The sequence below is a fragment of the Pelecanus crispus genome, chromosome 13 (assembly GCF_030463565.1).
Source record: "Pelecanus crispus isolate bPelCri1 chromosome 13, bPelCri1.pri, whole genome shotgun sequence".
Taxonomy (NCBI): Eukaryota; Metazoa; Chordata; class Aves; order Pelecaniformes; family Pelecanidae; genus Pelecanus; species Pelecanus crispus.
Window position 1 is genome coordinate 13175099 of NC_134655.1, and position 20311 is coordinate 13195409.

General features: G+C 57.2%; 1 protein-coding gene across 3 annotated transcripts; it reads right to left on the reverse strand.

Annotated features, from left to right (window-relative positions):
- Positions 1 to 621: 621 nt before the first annotated feature.
- MPP1 (MAGUK p55 scaffold protein 1) lies at positions 622 to 19958 on the reverse strand. Of its 3 annotated transcripts, none has more exons than XM_075720687.1 (12): positions 19857 to 19958; positions 13096 to 13188; positions 12620 to 12698; positions 11511 to 11596; positions 10222 to 10290; positions 7067 to 7263; positions 6685 to 6791; positions 5666 to 5746; positions 5063 to 5143; positions 3337 to 3539; positions 2626 to 2700; positions 622 to 798 (listed from the first exon to the last, which is right to left on the reverse strand). In XM_075720687.1, exons 1-12 carry the CDS (start codon positions 19956 to 19958, stop codon positions 622 to 624), a joined length of 1350 nt encoding a protein of 449 aa, XP_075576802.1. The 3 variants fall into 3 exon arrangements, with proteins under 3 accessions (XP_075576802.1, XP_075576803.1, XP_075576801.1); XM_075720688.1 differs by having other exon boundaries at positions 7067 to 7203; positions 13045 to 13188; XM_075720686.1 differs by having other exon boundaries at positions 13045 to 13188.
- Between the last annotated feature and the right edge of the window lie 353 nt (positions 19959 to 20311).

A 20311-nucleotide genomic window follows, 5' to 3' on the forward strand; every position in this document is an offset into this window, starting at 1 on the left:
GTGAGACCTGTCTGGGGGCGGCGTGCTCCATGCCGCTTTTGTCAAATCCACACTCACCTTTTTCTGCTCTTCCCCATTTGTTGAGGGGAAATCCTTGGATGTAGGAGCCCTGCTGTGGTCTGTGTGAAGCCTCCTAAGCTGTGGGCTTCCTTGAAGCCTCACAGACACCAGCCAGGCTTTTGAGTGGTTTGTGGCACAGGTGTGCATTCCTGCAATGGCAGGGGACATCTGCCTGGAAAGTCCCTGCTCTGCCACTTCCCTTGGGACTGATGCAGAGAAGATTGGCTGGGTGCTACAGCAGGACTGTGCTTTCACTTGAGTGCTGAGGCAGGAAGCTGTGCTCTGAGCTAACAGGATGCCCTGGACTCTGCTGTAGCCATTAACTTAGCACTGCATTGCAGTGCTCCAGGAGGCGGCTAACCCCTGGGTAGCCCCTGTTCTGTGTTCCCTGGAAGAGGAGATCCAGAGGCCCTGTGTGTGTGTCAACCAATTGAGACCATGTCCATGGAGCAGCAGAGGAAGGGAGTTGTGCTGGGCTGTGTGTGGATCAGGGGAAGCTGAGAAGGTTTCTCCCCATGGCTGCAGGTGGTTGATGGGAAGCAGCTGGGGTTGGATGCCCTCTCAGTAGACCCAGGAGATGGGCACCCACTGTGGAGAGCTGCAGGCCTGCTCAAAGGCTTCCTGCAGCAGCTGGAGACTTTCTTCCACCCCGTTGTTGACCAGCGAGAGGTCAAAGTAGTGTGCATATCTGCTCCGGATGCTCTCTGAATCCTTCCGGAGCTGCTGCAAAGCCTCTGACTGCAAGAAATAGGAGAGAGTGCTCAGGAGTCTGGGGAGGAGGGAAATTATACAGCCTACCCCAACAGGCAAACTCACTCCCACCACCCAAACAACTCAAGAGGTTGCTAAGTATCTGAGCATCCCTGCAGCTTGTCGACAAGCTAGGAGCTGCTGTGTGATCTCTGGGAGTGTGTCTGGGGGTTTTGCTGGACTTTCATGCAATGCTGGGAGCATCGGGTTACCTGCTAGAGTGAGGTTAGACCTGCTTGGTCTCGTATTTATCTTTGAAGTTCTTTGTGGGAGCTCCCTGGGAGGAGAAGGTTCACAGAGCACCAGCCTGCTCATTACTACACTAGCCAGTGTAGTCAGGTCAAGGCCGGTTTCAAGGTAGGATCTCTGCAGCATGGTCCCTCCCACGGGCTTTTGACCAAAACAGCACTGGCTGGCAGAGCTGTACCAGCCTCCCTCTACTGGTTTTGGCTGGGATAGAGTTAAATTTCTTCATAGTAAAAGCAAAGCTGCCTGCCCTCTCCTGCCGGTATGGCTAGTCTGTAACAGCTCCCCAGCTAGCAGGGGCATCCCAGGAGTGTGTCCCTGTGGGCAGCTGTGCCCTCAACAGCGAAGTCCAGACCAATTTCCAGGTATCTCCCTAACGGCGCTTGAAACAGAAGCTTCCAGTGTCTGTGGCTGGTGGGAGGATAAGCTTGGGGTGCTGTGCTTGCTGCAGCTCTGCTGTTTGTTGCCCAGCAGCTCTTGGGCATGAAAAGAGGAGAGCAAGAAGCAGTTTGCCTGGCTCATGTGAGCTCTGCTGGGTCACATTTTGGATCTGCTGCATCCCTTCTAGTAAGCACTTACCTGAGCTGCAGCAGCTAGCTATATATAGTGCCTGCACCAGCGGGGCTGGTCCTGCCCACTGCGGCAGGAGTTAATTCCTCTGTCTGGAGGCAGCGGTGAGTGATGGGGCATGGAGCTGGGGGCAGCAGGCTGCCTGCTTTTTCTGCCCTGACACTTGCCCCCCTTTTTGCCCCCTTCCCCCCTCACCCCCCGCAGTGTGCTACATCTGGCTCTACAATCCTGTGCAGGTTAACGTGCCTCTAAATGTCTGTGCAGTGCTTGCTCTGAAGGCTGCATAAATATTGTCACTGCAGACTCTGTATCTTTAGGCTTTACAACCCCCAAATTAATAGGTTGGGAGAGGTGACCTTGGCTGGTCACAAGTCCAGGAGGAGCACAGCTATGTGGGTTTCCCTGTTTTCCCATTGCTTCCTGTCTCCCTGCAGAGGTTAGCCCTCAGGGGAGCTGGTCCAGGCTGCGGCAGGGTAGGGTAGGCAGCACTGCTCCCTTCATCGGGGGCTTCCCAGGAAATGGCAGTGTGTGGCTGCCAGCCTTGCGGTGCTTGATGCTGCATGAGTTAACTGCAGCATCACTGCTGCTTTCATCCTAATTTTGGAGGGATGAGCATCTTAATGAGGCAAAGAATGAAAGGAGATGCTGTTTGTGTGTTCCATTTGCATAGCTGATGGCAGGATCCGGCTCTGCAGACAGCCCTGGGTGCTTGGCTGTGCTACATGTTAGCGGCTGATTATGCTGCAGGGAGGGTGGTTGCTGGGGGATGTCAATCTGGGAGAGAGCCTACGGCTGCAGGAATCGCCAGTTCCTGTTTCTCAGGTCTGGGCTGAGGAAGTTGCCCTGCTCTCCTGGACCACAAAAAGCAATGCAGACGGGAAGAAGCTGGTGTGGAGCAGGGAGAGAGCCCTGGGCTGCTGCATCGGGCTTGTTGCCCCCCGTGCTGTGGGCAAGCAAGCACAGCTGGAGGGCACTCAGCCTCAGTGCCCTGCCACCCACCTGCTCTGCCTTGTCTGTTGGGGCAATGAAGACTATGAATGGGGAGAGCTCAGCCGTGCGGACGATCTTCAGGGTCTGTGGAGAGAGGGGTGTAGTTACCAGTGTGGCCATTCCTCAGGGTGGGAGCTGCCCCCCACTACCCCACGCTGCCCCCCAGCCAGGGTGCAGTGGTGCCTGGGATGCCATGGTGGGCTAAAGGGGCCATCCCTAGTCTGGGGACCATGGGCTGTCTGGGTGGACTCCTGAGCCTAGGGGTAGTTGGGTGATGTGGGGACAGCTGGGTGAAGGTCCCAGCATGGCTTCCCCTGCACCTTATGGGGGAGGATGTAAGGCCATCCCCAGCTGTATTCTGGGCTGGCTGCTGGGCTACTTGGGGACACAACTGCCTCTGCAAAGCAACACCCACACGTTTGGTGTCGGAGAGGGGAAAGGGTCCCTGTGCAGGGTCCATGGTGGCCCTGCACCCCCACTCCCACAAGCAGCCTGGCCTCGGCCTTGCTGTCACAGCCAGGTGTGTGTTGTGACAGGGATTATCCTCACTGCACCCATGCCTTAGGAATGGAAATGCCACCCCAGCACTTCCTGGCTTTTTCCTTTGGGAAGGACAGGTGGGCAGTGCACCAGGGAAGGCAGGGACAGTCACAGCCAGCACGCAGGGTAGTTCAATCTGTAGCAGCTGCCTTCCTGCCCACCCCTTCCCCTGCTCCCTACCTGGGGCTCAATGTCCAAAATAGCAACTTTGTCCTGCTGGTGGATCTTGTACACTGTTTCAAACTTGGTGCCAAACATGTTTCCCTGGTAGCTTCCAAACTCCAGGAACTCATTGGCTGAGATGTCCCGGGTCATCTCCTCGGTAGAGACGAAGTAGTAGTCCTTCCCATCCACCTCATTCTTCTTCTGGGGGCGTGTGGTGTCTGGGGAGGGAGGGAGATGGTGAGTGCTAGCCCCCAGAAGGACTGGGGAGCAGAGCAGAGCAGGCAGCCTCCACTCTGGGTGACCTGGTGTAGAGTAATTGCTGGAGGTGACTTAGACATTAGACTTAGATTTATGATTTCAAGAAAAACACAGCATTGAAGAAGCTGCCCAGGTGGTATGCAGCTGGAATTTATTCCACAGGAAGTTCCCTAAGCCTGTAATCTTGGATGTCGCAACCCAGGGGAGCCTGGTGTGGTGATTCTAAGAGGAACTGCCCAGGGGGTGGAGTGGTGCGGAGACATGACATCCAAGCCCTGCGATAAGGGAACTCGGAGGGGCACCACGGCACTGATAAGCTGCATAAGTGATACCCTGAGTCAACAAACTGTCATGATGTTGACAAAATCCTGTCCTTTTGGTAAACTTTGCTCATTATAATACCAAAACACACCTCCATCCCCAAACCTACCCACCTCTAAGGTGAGACCATTCCTCACTGAGCCTGCGCTCTGAATTTTTCCGAGCCTATACCTTTAAAATGAAGAGAGAAAGTTTTACACCAATTGTAATAAAGTATGTATGACTAGAGTCCCTCAAGCGCCACCTGAAAGGTTAAAAAAACCCTATAAATTAGCCTAAGAGAGAGGTGATACCATCATGTACTACTCTGACCTCTGGGATCAGTCGACGGGCTGAGCCTCTCTCCCCACCCCATCGGGATGCCTTTGGGTAAGAATCTAACACTTGGTTATACCAAGTGCCTCCCTGGGAAACTTAGAAACCTCTATAGAGTCACTTTTATGACTTTTGATGCATCTGTATTATCCAAAGCTTTGGTATTTGCATGTGCCTTGCAGTCAGTGAATTTATCATCGGTAATCCAAAGAACCTGTGTGTCTGTTGCTTTAATAAATTGCTTTGACTTATTGGTCTAGCCGTGATAGTGGTCATTGAACGCGACCAGACGCTTTAAGTGTGGTCGTGATAGTTCATGCAGCACGACTAGACGGAAGGTGCCAACATTATTTGTGAATCTGTAATCGCGATAGTTCAGTGTACTGAATGCGACCGGACTTATAACGATAAATTGGGTACCTTCCAAAGCCCTCTTGACGCAACACCTGGGCATCTTCCCTTTTTGAGCATGGGGCTAGGGCATGGAGGACCTGTGTAACTCAAGACTAGGCTGTACTAATCCCCTTTCAACTCCTTTCTGTTTGGGATAAGTAGGGAACTCAGCCAGCCCCTAGAGAGCCATTGGGATGTGAAGAGTGAGGTGTCTCTGTAATGTGGACAGGAGCGGCCCTGCAGCCATCTGTGGGTAGGTTCAGCGCATGGGACAGCAGGCAGAGAGGCCCTACAGTGCCCTGTGTGTGGCCTCTGACATCGGGGACTTGGTGGTGCTGGAGGAACATCTCCCCACCTCCAATCATCTCATCTCCTGCTGTCAGAAGGTCCTGGCTCAAGGAGGTGAGATGCAATGCACCCTGTGCTGTGTCATCCACCCTGGCTGGGTACTTACACGGGGGTGGGTACATGAACTTCTCCGGGTTGTTGCTGAGCAGAGCATTCTTGATGTGGCTACGGCCGACACCGCTGGCTCCTGCAGAGAAGGAGGGACGGATGCTGGAGCCAGGCTCAGAAAAGCCTGGCAGGAGACGCTGGGGCCCCTCCACAGCTCTCCCTGCCTGGGCAAGCTCACCTCCAGCCCCAGCTGGAGATGGGACTGGCACCGAGTGGCCAGCATGGCTGGGCTGCATAGGCTGCCCATGCCCGCGGATTCCACTAACAAGTGCTCAGCACCCAAAGCATGGGAGTGCTTGCTTTGGTGCAGCTGTGCAGACCAGAGCTGCTTTTAATGAAAGTTATCCATAAAGCTACTTAGGAGCTGGAAACTCCTGAATTAACTCTACCTCAGCATCACAGTGAAGGTGCCAGACCATGCACAATGTTGCATGGAGGAAGTCAGCCTGCTTGGTGACTGCTGCAGGCAGAAGAAATGCTCCCCAGAGCTTACTAGGTTTTGAAGGGAAGCGCTGCCCCAGCCCCTGTCCAGTCCTGGTTCCCCCCAGGACCCAACACATGCAGACCCTGTGCTGCAGAGGATGCCTGGGGCAGGACCTACCAATGAGCACCAGAGTCTTCCTCTTGAAGGCAGGCAGCCTCACCACCTCCTCATATGAAACCACATCCAGCTGGTCAAAAACTGGGGCAGAGGAGAAACAAGACAGCAAATGGTCAGAGCTGGCCCAGCCACAGCAGCAGGACCGCATGCGCGTTGGACTGAAGCCAGGTCCTTGGGCAAAATGGAGGGAGCGATCAGGACAGGGTCGGAGCTTGTCCTTTTGGCTACTTGGGGAAAAGGACAGCAGCCTTAGCAGCAAGCAGCACATGAGGTGCAGCAGGGGTGCTGGGGAGCTGGACCAGCAGCTGCTGAAGGAGAAGCCATGGCTGTTCTCACTCAGTAATTCTGCTCAAGACAGTAGGACCTGGGTGGCGAGGTGGCAGGACATTGCAGGGAGCTTGTTGCTGTGGGAGCTTTATTTATCTTGCTGATTTACAGCCTTGTTTGTTGCTGGCTGGAGCTGCATGCCAGGCTAAGAGCCAGCACATCCTTGGGCACCCGCCCTTGCTGGCCCAGGGCGTGCTAACACGGGGCATTTGCACAGGTGGCTGAGGGGCAGGCTCCCTGCCCCACCAGGGACACAGCTTGGCAGCTGTAGGTAGCAGTTTGGGCTGCTCTCTAATTGCTGAGCAGCAGCAAGGCCACTGCCTGCCCTGTGTTCAGCATCCTGCAGGGTTTGAGGGCCTGGGAGCCTGCCCTCCCAAGGAGCTTGGGGCCAGGAGCACCAGGGATTGTCACTGCAGGACAGCACGGGAGCTCGGTGCCTGGCTCCCATGTGAGCCAGCCCCAGCTTCATGCACTACAGAGCTGCATGGGGACACAGCTGTGGCCACCTGAGAGGTACAAGGACTTTGGAGAAGGGACTCAAAACAGCTGACAGCTGCGGGGTATCCTCCCAAGGTTCCACTGCCAACACAGCTGGGCCATTTGGCCTGACTCCCATGGAGGATAGACCTGCCCCTGCCCAGAGGCAGGAGGCCAGGTCTGGGGATGGAGGCCATTGCCCTGCTCACACTTACTTGAGCTGTGCTTGGCCAGGTATTTATCTTTGCACTTCTTCTTCTTCCCAAAGGGGCTACAGCTCGGGGATTCGCTCTGACTGGACTGGGTGACGCTCGCCACACGCCTGCCGAGAGAGGAGGACACCACCATAGTCCAGCTGTCACCCCAAGCCCTGGGGGAGCAGCAGGATTGTCCCTCAGACATGCAAAGGTAAGAGGAGTAGGGTAACTGCTGGGACAGGTAAAGGCTCACCCTGCAGCAGGTAAAGGGGACATTTGCCTCCTTTTCCCAGCAGTGATGCTAGCTTTACCCAACGTGGTCACACTCCTGGTAGCACATGGTCACTGTTCCCGCCTCCACTCCCAGATCCAGCCCTTCTGGCCAAATCCAGGGACCTACCACTCCTGCAGCTCCGGAGAAGGGATGAGTCCTGCTGACTCGGTGCAGGAGCCCTCCACCCGGCCCTGCCACCAGTTGCTGTCGTCCTTGTTTATGATTTGAATCACATCGCCAGTCTGAAACTTCAGCCCCGCTTCCTTGCAGGGGATCAGGTTGTCTTTTTTGGGGTCATAGTCAAACTGTGCCCTCATGAACATCTGCAAAAGAAAGAGTGGGCTGGAGTCAGCATGGCCATGCAGAGTGGCTGAACTTGGTCGTGTCCAGCTGCCGGACCCACATTGCATCCCCCGGCATTGACTGCAGACCCAGCTCTAGGCACAAGGTCCCAGCTCCAGGAGGGACCCCAGCCCCTGCTGCTTTCCAGGCCCCACGAGGCTGGGTGGGGAGAAAGGAGACGCAAAAAGCTGTTGGGGAAGCTCTTGGGCATGGAGCTGCAGTGAGATGTGCTGGTGGGTGAGGGAGGGAGGAGGACAGCATCTTGGCCCTAGGAGCCAGTGAAATGGCTGCTGCCTCTAGGCAGGCCTGCATGCCCCACAGCTGGTGCTTGAACCCTGACATGTAGCCCCCCCCCTGCAGTCCCCCGGGTGCTACCCAGTGCTGGTGAGCCAAGCCGGCTGGAGATGAGTCCCACCACCCAGACCAACACAGTGCACAGCACTGGGTCTGCAATGGGGTGAGCAGAGCGGAGCCATCGCAACAGTGTGCCCTGCAATCCCATGTCCTGGGGACCCCAGGGAAGGCCACATCTCGATCCCCAGCTGCTGTGCCCTGGCATTGGGCACTCCCCTGCATTGCACAGAGCCTTCCAGGAGTCAAGGGCAGTGTCGGGTCCATCTCTGCCTGGGTCTGTCCTGGCCTCTTCAGCATCAGCTACTCTTGCAAAGTTACGTTCATCACAGCTGCAACTGGAAATGAGCTGCTGCTTCCCAGGCCACTGTGCCATCCTCCTGGGGCTGGGGAAGCCCTGGGGACCAGGAAGGCGTGAGAAAGTGGCCTTTCCCTGTCCCTCTGCTTGCTCAGCTCTTTGGCAGGGAGTCTACAGTGCCTGCTCCTACTGGGGCAGCCCAGCCCGCTGCCTCCCCCTGGCCTCAAGGCCTCCTGAAGCCAGCAGGCAGCCAGGTGCCCCTGGGCTCTCGCTGCCCCTGAGCATCTTTGCAAGGTCAGGAGAGAAATGGCATGTGGCTTTTGCACATGGACCTTGTTTTCCAGGAAGGCTGTTCAGGAAGAACAGACTGTCGGAGAGCAACAGGATGGATGAGAGTCACCTATCCCTAGGAAGAGGGCAGACAATGTGCACCCAGCATTTTCTGTACTGCTGCTTGCTCTTGGTACCTGGATGAATGCTTTCTTCTCTGAAACACTGCCGCAGCTGCAATTTGTCTCTGGCCAGTGCAGCCGGCAAGATCAGGACCAGGTCAGGAGGGGGCAAAGCCAAGGCAGGGTATGGAGGATGGGGAGTGAAAGGCATGGTTTAGGGAACAAAGTAAGGCTGTGGCTAAGCACTGAACTCACATTGCCCTCGTTCTCCTCCTGGGTTTTTTTGTGCTGTGGGGCTGAGGCTGCCAGGAACCCCCAGTCATGGTGCGAAGTCCTGCAGCCCCTCCCACAAGTCATGGGTGCTCCCTGTTGTTTAAGACTTCTGTGATCACTCAGGAGGGTGCTGGGCCCTGAGTCAGTGGCATGCCTGCGGCTGTCCAGTAGTTGTGCCACTAGCAGAAGATCCTTCTACATGGGAAGCAGCACTATCAGACCCAGCCTTGTGCTTGTGCAAATGCAAGCTTCCCCTGAGCACAAACCTACCAAGTTATTTATCCCAGAAATGCAGCATGTAGCATGCGGGCAAAGGGATTCATGTGGGGTGATGTCTACATCCTGTCCTCAGATGTGATAGGCAGGGCTTGGAAAGTCATCCTCCCGGGACAGGGTAGACCATGCTGTCCTTGTTCCATATTTAAACAATTTCCCACAGTAAGTCCTCCTTCAGCAGTGCTGCTGGAGGCACAGGGCTAGTAGGACACGAACATGGTTCCCTTTCACTGCCAGAAAAGCAGAGCATATGGATCAACCTGTGACATGAGATCTCTCACAATGGAAGACAACAAAAGTGGAATCTCCTTTCAGGATGAGGACTGATGCTTGCTTTGAAAGCACACTCTGGCACCAGGAAGCTGGTCATAAACACAAACACACAAGGGACACACAGCAAGCACTGCCCAGGCACCTGCCTGGAGCCCTCTGCTCCCACAGCCCTGATATCCCAAGCCAAACATTGCCAGGCCACGTTTGGAAAGACCCTCCTTTACACCAATTAGGAATTAGCATCAGACAGCTCCAGACATCACCCACGGACTGCAAAGGGCCAGCTCCAAATGCAAGCTTATTTGCCTGCCTGCTGCCACCCCCCTCTCTGGGGCTGGCCTTTTGATTTTAAAGATCAGGGCTTCTCATGCTGGACCCTGTTCAGTACCCAGGCTTCCAGCCCCAGAGAGGCCACTATCCTGAGTATTTCAGCCACAGCAGGACTTCAAAGGCAAAGCCAGGCAGGTGTCACGCCTGCCACAGCACGTCACCCCAACCCTGGCAGTGGCAGCAGGCGCAAGGAGCTGCCTTCCTCTCCCCCACCACTTCCTTCCTCCCACTCACTGCTCACAAGCGTGCTGGCTGCGTTGGGACCTACGTCACTGTCCCTGCGGCTGGTGCACCAGGCACCAGTGACGGCAGGGAGCAGCGAGAGCCCGGTGCTGCATCTGCAGGTACTGCTGTGGCCCTGTAATGAGGATCTGGCTCTAACAGCCACAGCTCTGAAGGTGGCAGGAAACTCTCTCGCATTTCCTGGTGAGCACACGCCGCTGCTTTCCCATCACCAAACACTGCGCACATGGACCACTGTGGCTCAGGCATCCCAGGCCCATGTTTCCACATACACATTGGGTAAATACTTCCACACAAGCCCAAAATTTGCAGCGATGTGAGCACAGGACAGGTCCCTTCATCCTCCAGCAGCTCAGGCAAGGTTACCGGGCAGCCATCCCCTCATCCTTCCCCCGGCTCAGCACAGCCCTCTCCCTGGTGCTGGTCCCCTGTGGTTTGCCCTGTCCCCCCCAGCCCCACAGCCATGTCCCAGCACAGCCCACGGGTCTGGAGGCTGCACTTACCTGGAGAGCAGGGAGGCGGCTTTGTTGGTTGGGAATGACTTTTATTGAGACCATCCCCTTGGTTTCTTTCTAGCGAACAAAGGAATGGGAGAAAGAAGAGTTGGAGGAGGTGGTGCCTGGAGGCAGCCCGACAGCAGCAACCTGTGCAGGGAGCTGCTGAGTGCCAGGTCCTGCAAAGGCAAAGCTCCTGGCTGCTCCCAGCCATGCTGTGATGTTGGGGGACACCACAGCCTGGCCAGAAACAGCTCTGCTGGGGCCGCGCTAAGAGCTGTGGCATCATAGCTTTGTCATGCTTGTCCCATCCCCATGGGGGGACACTAACACCCCCACGAGGGGCTGGCTGTGGGCACTGCTAAGCATCACCAGAACAAACATGGAGATCTGTATCATCTCCGGCCTGGCTGCCCCAGTGAGGAGCCTGGGAGGAGAGGCTGGTTCTGCCAGGTCCCCTCCATCTGCCCCCTTCATGTTGGCCTCACTCCTGCCTTCCTGGTGACATTAGAGGCACAGCACTCCCTTGCCTGCCACAGGCCAGATGCACTGTTGCCGCATGTGCTTCACAAGACCTACATGGTCCCATGGGGACAACCACATTTGGAGGCTTGGAGGGGCCTCCTGGGCCAACCTCCCTTCTTGGGAGGCAAAGACAAGCTCCTCCTTGGTCCCGCTGTCTGGAGTGGGGACATCCTGCCACCAGGCAGGAGAGGACTGTGGCACTGCAGCAGGGCCAGGCCTCCTGCTTAGGCTGCACCACCACCTCCCGCCAGGTCCTGCATGTTGGGCATGGATTAGGATGGCCTCAGTGTGTGAACCCAAGGCAGGTCTGAGAACCTGTCCAAAGGTGTCTCTAGCAAGGACCTGGCAGGATCACCGTGACCTTGGCAGCAGGAAAATGGCACCAAGGTGACCTGCAGGAGCAGCTCAGGTCCGCGAGAGCAGCCAGTCCCTGGGCTGGAGTTGTACACCAGCACTGGCAAGCAGAGGTAGTTTCCAAGCCCCACACACATCAGCACATGTCAGGGACCCAGCCAACAGCCTTCTCTGCTGCTCTCAGGAGGCCAGAAACAAGCAGCAAGCACAGACCACCAAGGCTGAGTAAAGAGACCTGGCGCGTGGCTGTATTACACCACCTCAGCACAGTGGCACTGGCTCCTGCTGCATCATACTGCTGCAGGCAGCTGTGTGTTGGCTCTGATATCTGGGAGGGGGTGAATGCTCAGCCAGCATGCACATCTACAGGCCAAGTGGGTCCTTCCCGGGGAACAGCCCTGCCAAACACAAATACCTACCAGCATCTTCTGCAGCTGGTCAACTGAGTGGTTGCTCACACTCTGCCCATTGATTTCTATGATTTCATCACCCACATGAAGGGAGCCTGCCAGCAACAGGAGAAACATGAAAATGCAGGACCGGACAAGAGCTGCTCACCAAACCCGAACTACACAGCTCCACCAGCCTCCCAACCCCCTGGGCAAGCCGTGCCAGGACACTGTGGTGTTTGCCTGGGCAACGCTTGTGGAGCCACACGTCACCTAAGAACATGGGACTAAAGCACAAGGGGAATGAATTCTTCCCCCTCCAACCAATACACACACCTCATCCAGCCTGAAGGTCATCAGGTTGCTTTCTACTGTGTGTCCTTCAGCGCTTTAGACTGGTCAAAGCACCTGTTTCAGAGTTATTCAAACCCAGCCCCAAGTACCTCACCTGAAGCCAAATGACAGCCTCCTTACAGGGCCCTTAACACAAGCATTCTTGACTTTGTGTGTTTTCAGTTTATATATCCAGCCAGATTACAGCCTCAGATAATACTGCTATAAATCAGGCTCCAGCAGCGTTATTGGAATGGCTCCTGGGTTATTTTGGCAGGGGTAAGCTCAGACTTCCCACTTGGATCCAAGGCTGGAAAAGGGGCTGCCACCTTCTAAGCGCAGAACATCTCATTTCCATGTCCCCTTGGCAAGACCCAAAACCAGAAAATAGCACCTATTTATTTCTTTTGGCACCTTCATTTGGTCTGCAGAGCCAATCCACAGTAAGCCTGTCCCACCTGTGCACTTTAGGAATGGGAAGAGTCTGCAGTCTCTGGGGTATGATCCATCTCTTGTTACAGTGACCCCATCACGAGATGGAGACAGATGGCCTCTGGTTCCTTTTTGTGAGAACCCTTCCCCCAACCCTTCATTTCTCCCTAAAGCCTCCGGTGTATTAACATGACAACCATGAAGAGAGACCAGCAAGCCCCGAGTTCCTGACATATTCCTAGTGGAGGAATGGACATAAATGTCCACGTCACAGGGGAAAGCCAGCAGTGGTGGGGAGCTGCCTTATATCTGCATGGAAGGAAACCAGCTGCAGACGTGCACTCCATACACTGCCTCTATGAGTGCCTCATTACCTTGTCTGTGAATCATGCCCCCATGGAAGATTCTGGCCACCATGCAGCTCTGCTTGTCATTGAGCTTCAGTGTGATTCCCTGGAAGACAGGAAAATCCATGACTGCTCACTGGAGCAGAGAGCTCCCGCCCTCTCAGCAAAGTCCTCTCCAGGACTATGTCCACGGTGGGCTGCACAGTGGCTGGGGGGGAAGTCCCCTGCTTGGCCAGCCCAGCCTGCTGCAGCTCCTCTTGGCACAAGCATCACCGCCTTTGATGGGACTCGCCCCAGGTCCCCAGGCAGGAGGCAGGATCCAGCACCCTCTTCCCATGGCCGAGGTCTCCAGCAATCTCCTGCTTCTCCCAAGGGCAGCCTGTTGGCACGGCTCTACCTGCCCCTCCGCCCCCCTGGGTGCCACCAGGCTTTGGGATCTTGCCAGCTCTCACCATGGGCTCCTCTGTGACCTTCTCGAACTGGATGAGGCGTATCTTCCGCACCTCACGGCCGTTGCTGTGAGAGGGGCTGCTCAGAGTCGCTGAGCCGTTGGTATAAATGTCCTCAGTCATGGCATTCGGGGATTGAGTGATGGCCTGTCAGGGCAAAACAAAGACCGGGGTTTAGGGGCTCCACCTGAATGGGGCCTGGGAGTGCCAGCTCCCCACTGTGGGGCTGAGCTACTCCACCATGTTAGGGTGCCTGGGGTGCAGGTGGGGCACAGGGGGAGGAGACACACATGTGCTGGAGGAGGGGACAGTAAAAGCAAGAAAAGAAAAAGAGCAAAATAGCTCCACCCTTGAAGATGTGGATGTGGGCTTGATCTGCAGTTTTCCAGCCTGGGAAACACAGGAGGTATTAAAACTAGAAAAGCTACAGTAGCAGAAGCCAAAAGAGTCCACAGCTGATCATCTTCTGCAGCAACAAGTCCCAGACACTACTTGCGTGTCGCAGCAGCACTTGACCCGCAGCTGGCTTGCTGGAGACCATAAAGCCCAGGACAGCTTCACTGAGTGAACGGAGCACTTTAGGACTCACCCCTGAGAACTGGGGCCAGGCTCTGCTCTTGCTCAGTTTGCAAGTTCAACCTTTCCTCATCTATGTCAATGAGCAACCAGCATGGTGCAGAGCCACATCCACATCCAGGCACTGAAGGCAACGTGCTCCCGAGCCAGCTAGAAACTCCCTGTTCCCCTCCCCAGCTCACAGCTACAGGCCAGTTTGTGCTGGCTGGCACTGGGAAGCCAAACAGGGGCTTTCAGTCATGGGGAAACCTCTGTTCTTTGTCTCAAATAGGCGCTGGCACTGGGGCAGGTGCAGGGTGCATGGGGTCCCAGGCAGAGACCTCCAAACCCATCCTGCCATGCTGCAGGGACACTGCACAGTGAGCTGCCACCTCCCAGTCTCAGAAAGCCTGGTGCAGTCCTGTTAAACCCCTTGGGCACACTGGGCAACATCTCTGCACAGCTCAAATGTGCCAGTTTGGCCCCAAGTGCAGTGGACTTCCCTCACGCCTCCCCCAAATCGGTGGTGGCCCAGCTGCCCAGGCCAGCTTTGATCTGCAGCCCCTACCTCCCTTGTCAGCATGCTCAAATCCCCACACCAGCCCGCGAGGCAAAGCAAACCCTTCCAGCTGCCCCACTCCACACCAGGCTGCCGGCTTTGCTGCCCAGTTTGCAGCTCGCACCCTCCCTGGCTGGGAGCCACAGCCAGCAAACCGGCAGGGACATCCAGCAAGGTCCTCACTGGCTTTAGTCCCGCATCAGCGACATGGCACGCCATGCCCATCCAGGCAGAACCAACGCCTCTCCCTGCCACACACCGACTTGCCAACACCCAACCGAGCGCCAGGTCCCAGGGCTCCATGCCAGCAGCTGGGGAAACGGCAGCCTGATCCCGCCGTCTCAGCTCACTCTCACCCACCACAGGCATCCGGCCCGGAGCGGAGAAGACGCTGCAGACCCATGCTGCCAAGGTGCAAGATCCGTCCAGGCCACAGGGAGCTTCGTGCGGGTGCAACTGGGGTGAAGAGCATTTGCTGGTGGGGTGCAGCCACAGCACTAAACCACAACAAAATTAGCTTTGGTAGGGATGTGCCGGAGTGAGGCTGGGCTGAGGCAGCAGCCCAGCACTGTGCAATGGCTGAAAGCAGGGAGGGAGCCAAAGGCAGGGGTGGCAGAGCCAGGGCTAGCCAGGCCAGTGGGAGAGGCGCTGGCAGAGAGGGACGGACCAGCATCGAGGCATGGGCACTGTCACGGCCTCGACGAAAGGGCGCTGGCGGGACTCAGCCGGGGCAGTAAGGCCGCAGGGAGCCATGTGCCCATGTTACAGTGACAGGGAAGATGTGTGATTTATTTTTAAGCCAACTACTGCTAAAAGAGCCAACCAACTCCTCTTCAGAGGAAAAAGGCAACTGCGTGGGCTCCGGCTGCCAATGGCTAAAACATGGAGGACAAGGCTGAATCCCAGCCCAGAGCAGTGCCCCGGCCAAGGACTCACGGGGTGGGAGGAAGAGCGACTCACAGCACCCCAGCCTGGCTTGCCAGACCCAGCAGGGCATGCTGCTACTGTGTTGTTTGCAGGGCAGAGGGTCAGATCCAGCAGTGCAGGTACCTAGAGCTAGCCATTGGCTCTCTGCCAGCTGTCCCAGCTCTACCGAGCCAGCGGGTGGGAGGACGAGGAACTTCTCCAGCCCTGCCCGAGGCCAAAGTGCCCATGAGGTGGTTTGAGTCAGCACAGATCACACTTATCTTGGTCATGCCTTGGGAAAGCATTACACCGTGCAATCCCTGGCTTCAAACCTCTAGGCTCAGCAGAGTCCGATGACCCAGGACACCACACAGTCTGCTCCAGGGGCTGGGAGTTCCTGTCCCTGCCGTCCCCACCATCCCTGCCAGCTGAGCCTCCCAGCCCTGACCTTTGTTTTTTGCTGAGAGCTGGAGAAAACACCCAGCCCTTGATGCTGACGCAGCACCAGTGTCACCCTGGTGACTCCCAGAGAGCAAGCCTTGTCACCAGAGACTTGCTGCTGTGCTTGGGTATGGCCACCAGTCACTTGATGGCAGCTCTGAACCCAGCAGGGTCCTCCAGCAACTCCCTCTGCCCCAAACAGAGCCACACTGGGATGGCATGGGCTTCTGCTGACTGCACTGGCAGCTGGTGGATGGGGATTGGAAAATCCCCAGCTCATGAGGAGGACCAGGACCCATGGGGTGGCAGATTCCAGGCCCAGTGTTGGGCATCCAGAAGCCAGAGACAGGAGACATGCGTGGCTCTCATGCTCCATGCACGCGAGCCAGCCAGCTGGATCGCCTACCCTGCACTCTCCTGGCAGCTGCCACATTCTTGGCCAGCTTGGCCTGACGTAGCCTGTGACCTCAAGAGCCTTTCGAGTTGTGCTGGCAGCAGACCAGACCCTGCTACTCATGCACTGCTTCTCAGGAAACATCCGAGTGCTGCTAAGAGCTGGCTTCGTGGCCACCAGCCATTGCCAGTTCTGCACAGCCCCAGGCTCGGTCACCACTGGGGCCAGCTGTGGGGCAGACATGGGGCAAGGAGGTTGGGGGGCTGAGCTGTGCAATTGGTGCCTTGCAGCTGGCTGGCGAGGGTACAAATCCTCATGCACAAATCTGCTCCAGGTGGCAATGCACTGAGGAGCCACCAGCTCCACGGGTCAAAGAGGTGCACCCCAGCTCCCTGCCTCCATTTTCCTCAATACCCTGGATTTCTGCCCTGTATTCTGCAGCAGAGGGAAGGGTATGAGGTCCCCGGGCAGTGTTTGCTAACAGGGAATTCAGCGAGTGTGGAGCAATCCTCGTCGAGGACCCCAGGGCTTGGCGTCCTGTCCCCTGGCGGGGTCAGCATCATATGCCAGCGTTGCTCCTTCTGTTGCGCTGGCTCAGCCGTGCTGCACGCCACCAGGCAAATCAAACATTAACTGGGCAGCTTGTTTGCAGGAGGCTGAAGCAGCACTTGGAGAAAGCAGCACTATAGTGCAAAGGGCACGTTCTGTGGTTTGGTTCCTGGGCTCTCCTTGCTGCTCTAACCAAGAGACTTCACTATCAGGTGGCCTTAGAAGAGCAGGACTCCCTGGTGAGCATGTGGAGAAAGGTCAGACACTGCTGGCTTTGCCAAGTGTTCCCAAAGTCCAGCAGCCTGGATGCTGGAGGGAACTCTGGAGCCAGGATCCCCTGGGACTGCCCTCTCAGCTGGCAGGGAGGGAGACACACTCTGCTGCCCACAGTGAGCAATAAAATCCCAGCTCCCTCCAGGAATCACGACCCCTCACATTATTATCACCATGGGTGTGTGCAGGAAGGCTGGGGCACCGTTTGGTGCAGAGATGTCCTAGCCCAGCAACGTCTCCTCCTGCCCTCTAGTGCTCCAACCTCACCTCCCCACCGTCCAGCAAATGTCTGCATCACTGCATCACAGTCTCAGCACAGCTTAAAAAACAAAGCAATGTGTAAAAAGAGCAAAAAGAAAATTGAGCTTCGGAGTTGCTTTTGGGCTGCTCCAGCAGGCTGGGGAGCAACAGCCATATGGACATAGAAGTAATTCATCCCTGCCTTCTGCCAGAGGCTACTGCCTTCTCAGGTCCGCCAGCACAGCTGCAGGAGCAACCTCACCCAAGACCCTTTCCAGCAATATGATCCAAAAAAAAAAAACCCAAGGCATTTAAATCAAACAGGATTACATTTCTGACACTGGGAAAAGGCCCGGCAACACCAGCAGGTTGCAGTGGGAATGGGAACAGAGAAATAGGAGGGGTACAAGTTGTTGTGAAGGCCAGAAGATGCCACCGACTCTACGTGCCCTCGCGCTGACTGCAGATCATGGAGTGCCACAATGGAGAAGGGCCACATTATCAAGGGAGCACAGTCAGTTTTGCTGAGGCACCATCTTCCCACCAGGAAAGGCTGATGCAGCCTTCCAGATGTGTTTGTGAAACCGGTCACCTCCAAGGAACAGTCAGTAAAACCACAACACTGACAGAAGATATCTTGAGGAGCTGCCCAGCCACTCTATCCCCACCTTCCAAAACAAGCCGTGCTGAATGGCTTTTCCCCTGCAGCCATTACAGACTGGAACATGGCAAAATGCATCTGAGAGGAAAACCACCCTCCATTTGGAACCAGCCCTCCCCACTTCATCTTGGTCAAGCCCAGAAGTTTTGCTCAGCTTTCAACCACTAGTTTTGCCCATGGTCATTTCAGGATTTGGTCCCTGGGCACTGTGGCCTCGGTCTGCTCTGGTGCTGGTGCCAGTTGGATGCCAGGAACCACTGCCCACAGGAAAGCGCAGTGTCCCCTCTGCACCCTCAGGCTCAGCTCTCTCCGTAAGTACCCTCCTTTTCTCCACCAGACTCCTAAAGGTCACATTCGCTGCCCATTTTACAGCTGGGGAACTGAGTCATGGCCGATAAGAGGACATGCCCAAGGTCACCCTGCCAACCAGGTGCACAGCTGGGAATAAAGCCCACACCTCTCTGGTAAATCCATATTTGCCAGTTTGCTGATAAAGCAAAGATATGCAGGCAAGGGGAGGGGCTCAAGGGAAGAGGGCAAGCAGCTTCTTCCACTTCAGCCTGTTTTCTAGCAATGATATGGCTTCCACTCGCCAAGGGTTTGCGTGCCCTGCCACCATGGAAGGAATGCAGGTCAGCACTTCCCAGCACGCAGCTCTGCCAGAGGAAATGGGGAAGAGAAACCTCCCGGCCACCCTGTTTGACCCCAGCCAAGGAGCAGCCAGCACCCTTCCCAAAAGCTGTTGCTGGGCGATGTCCCTACTGTCCCACAGAGGGGCCTACAGCCACTGTGTGCCAGCACCATCTCTGCATGCATGCGACACGGGGACAAACACATGAGTGACTGGCAAGCTCAGGACACGCAACCCCAGTTGGGCGCCAGCCCTACAGAGCCCTTCAGGCAGATACCGGTTTGCCATCTCTCTCTTTATCCCTACTGGAATAAATATACCGTAACGCCAGGGAGATGTAGGCCAGCTCCCACATCTTCCATGCCCTGCTGCCATTGGCGATTTATCCCTGCTCTGCCTGTGGCCAGGCAGGCCCTCTTGTCTGGATCCTGCAGGCAGAGGGATGGGAGAGCTCCTCTCAGCAGCTGCCTGATCCAGGCACTTTGCTTTAAAAGCTTTTTTTTTTTTTTTTAAAAGCACTCTGCCAGGCTTGAGCCATAAAAAGCACATGAACCACTGCCGTAGAACAGATATGACAAGCCTCTTTTGGATGCTGTAGTGTCCAACAGGATGGGCCAAGGACAGCACTTCAGGGAAATCTGCTCCCTGCTCTCAGAGGCTCCCCACAGCTACAAGGAAACCTCAGCCCTGGCACATTATGCCATGGCTCCATCAGGGGACTCTTGTTCAAAGTTGAAAACCCCTGCTGGGTGAAAAGCACCAGCTTGCTTAGCACTGGGAACTGTTGACCTTCTCCCGGTTGCACCCAAGCTACCACAAATGAAGCAGCCCTCCCAGCACAATCAAGACAGCTGGTGCAGCCTGCTCTCCCTCCGTTGGAGGTGGGGTGTGCATGCCCCCCGGCCCACTCCCTGCCCCGGGGTAGGTGTGAGAAGGGCTGGTTGCATCCTCCTTCTCCGGGGCCGAGACCCACCACCACCACCACCACCCCTCCAGCCCATGCTGTGGACCTGGAGGTTGCTCAGCAGCTGAATCGGCTCATGTGACAGGCAGTTCCAGTTCAGACCAGCTCCAACTTTGCAGCAAAACAAGCACAAGCTTCTCCGTGGCAGGATGCTGAAGCCTTCCTCCCCTCCACCCAGCTGCTTCTTCCCTGCCCGGCCATGCTGTGCCATTCCCCCAAGGCACCCCACATCCCCCAGCGAGAAGCCCTGCTCCTGGGGAGTTAGTGACCAGCAGTGCCACATACAGGGCACGTACCTGGGTGCCCACCTCCTGCCCGCCGCGGGGTCTCTGCCCTAGGGGCTCTGCTCCCCGCTGCGTGTGCGGCAGGGATGGGATGGGATGGGATGGGATGGGATGGAGGGGGACTCCCGGGGGCTCCGTGCCGCGCTGAGCTGGGCGCAGGGTGCTGGGCTAAGGGCCCGCGGGCAAGGAGGGGCACCGGGGACGTGGGATGGAGGTGGGGGCACCCCGGAGCTCCCTGCCCGGCCCCCGGGGGGGGGGGGGGGGGGGGAGACACAGAAGCGCGCTCTCCCCAGGGGTGCCGGCGCCGCGAGGGCGGACCGGGGCTGCAGGGCGGCGCTGCCCGCCGGCCGCCGCTCACCTCGGGCTTGGCCCGGTTCTGCAGGAGGTGCTCCAGATAGAGGTCGGAGAGCGCCGTCCGCATGCTGCCGGCGCTGGCGCTGCGCCCCGACTTGAGGGTCATCTCGCCGCCCCGCCGCTCCGCCACCGCCGCCCGCAGCTGCAGCCAGTTCCGCTCGCTCCGGCAGAGCAGAGCAGAGCAGAGCAGAGCAGAGCAGAGCGGAGCGGAGCGGAGCGGAGCGGAGCAGAGCAGAGCAGAGCGGAGCGGAGCGGCCCGGCCCGGCCCGGCCCGGCCCGGCTCCAGCAGCGCCGCGGGCCCCCGCACGCTCTGCCCGTGTGGCAGCGGGGGGAGGCCTGAGGGCGGCGCGGCGCCGGGCGGAGCCAGGCGGCCGGGGGAGGGCCGGGGGAGGGGCCGGGAGAAGGCCGGGGGAGGCCCGGGGGAGGCCCGGGGGGGCCGGGAGAAGGCCGGGGGCGGGC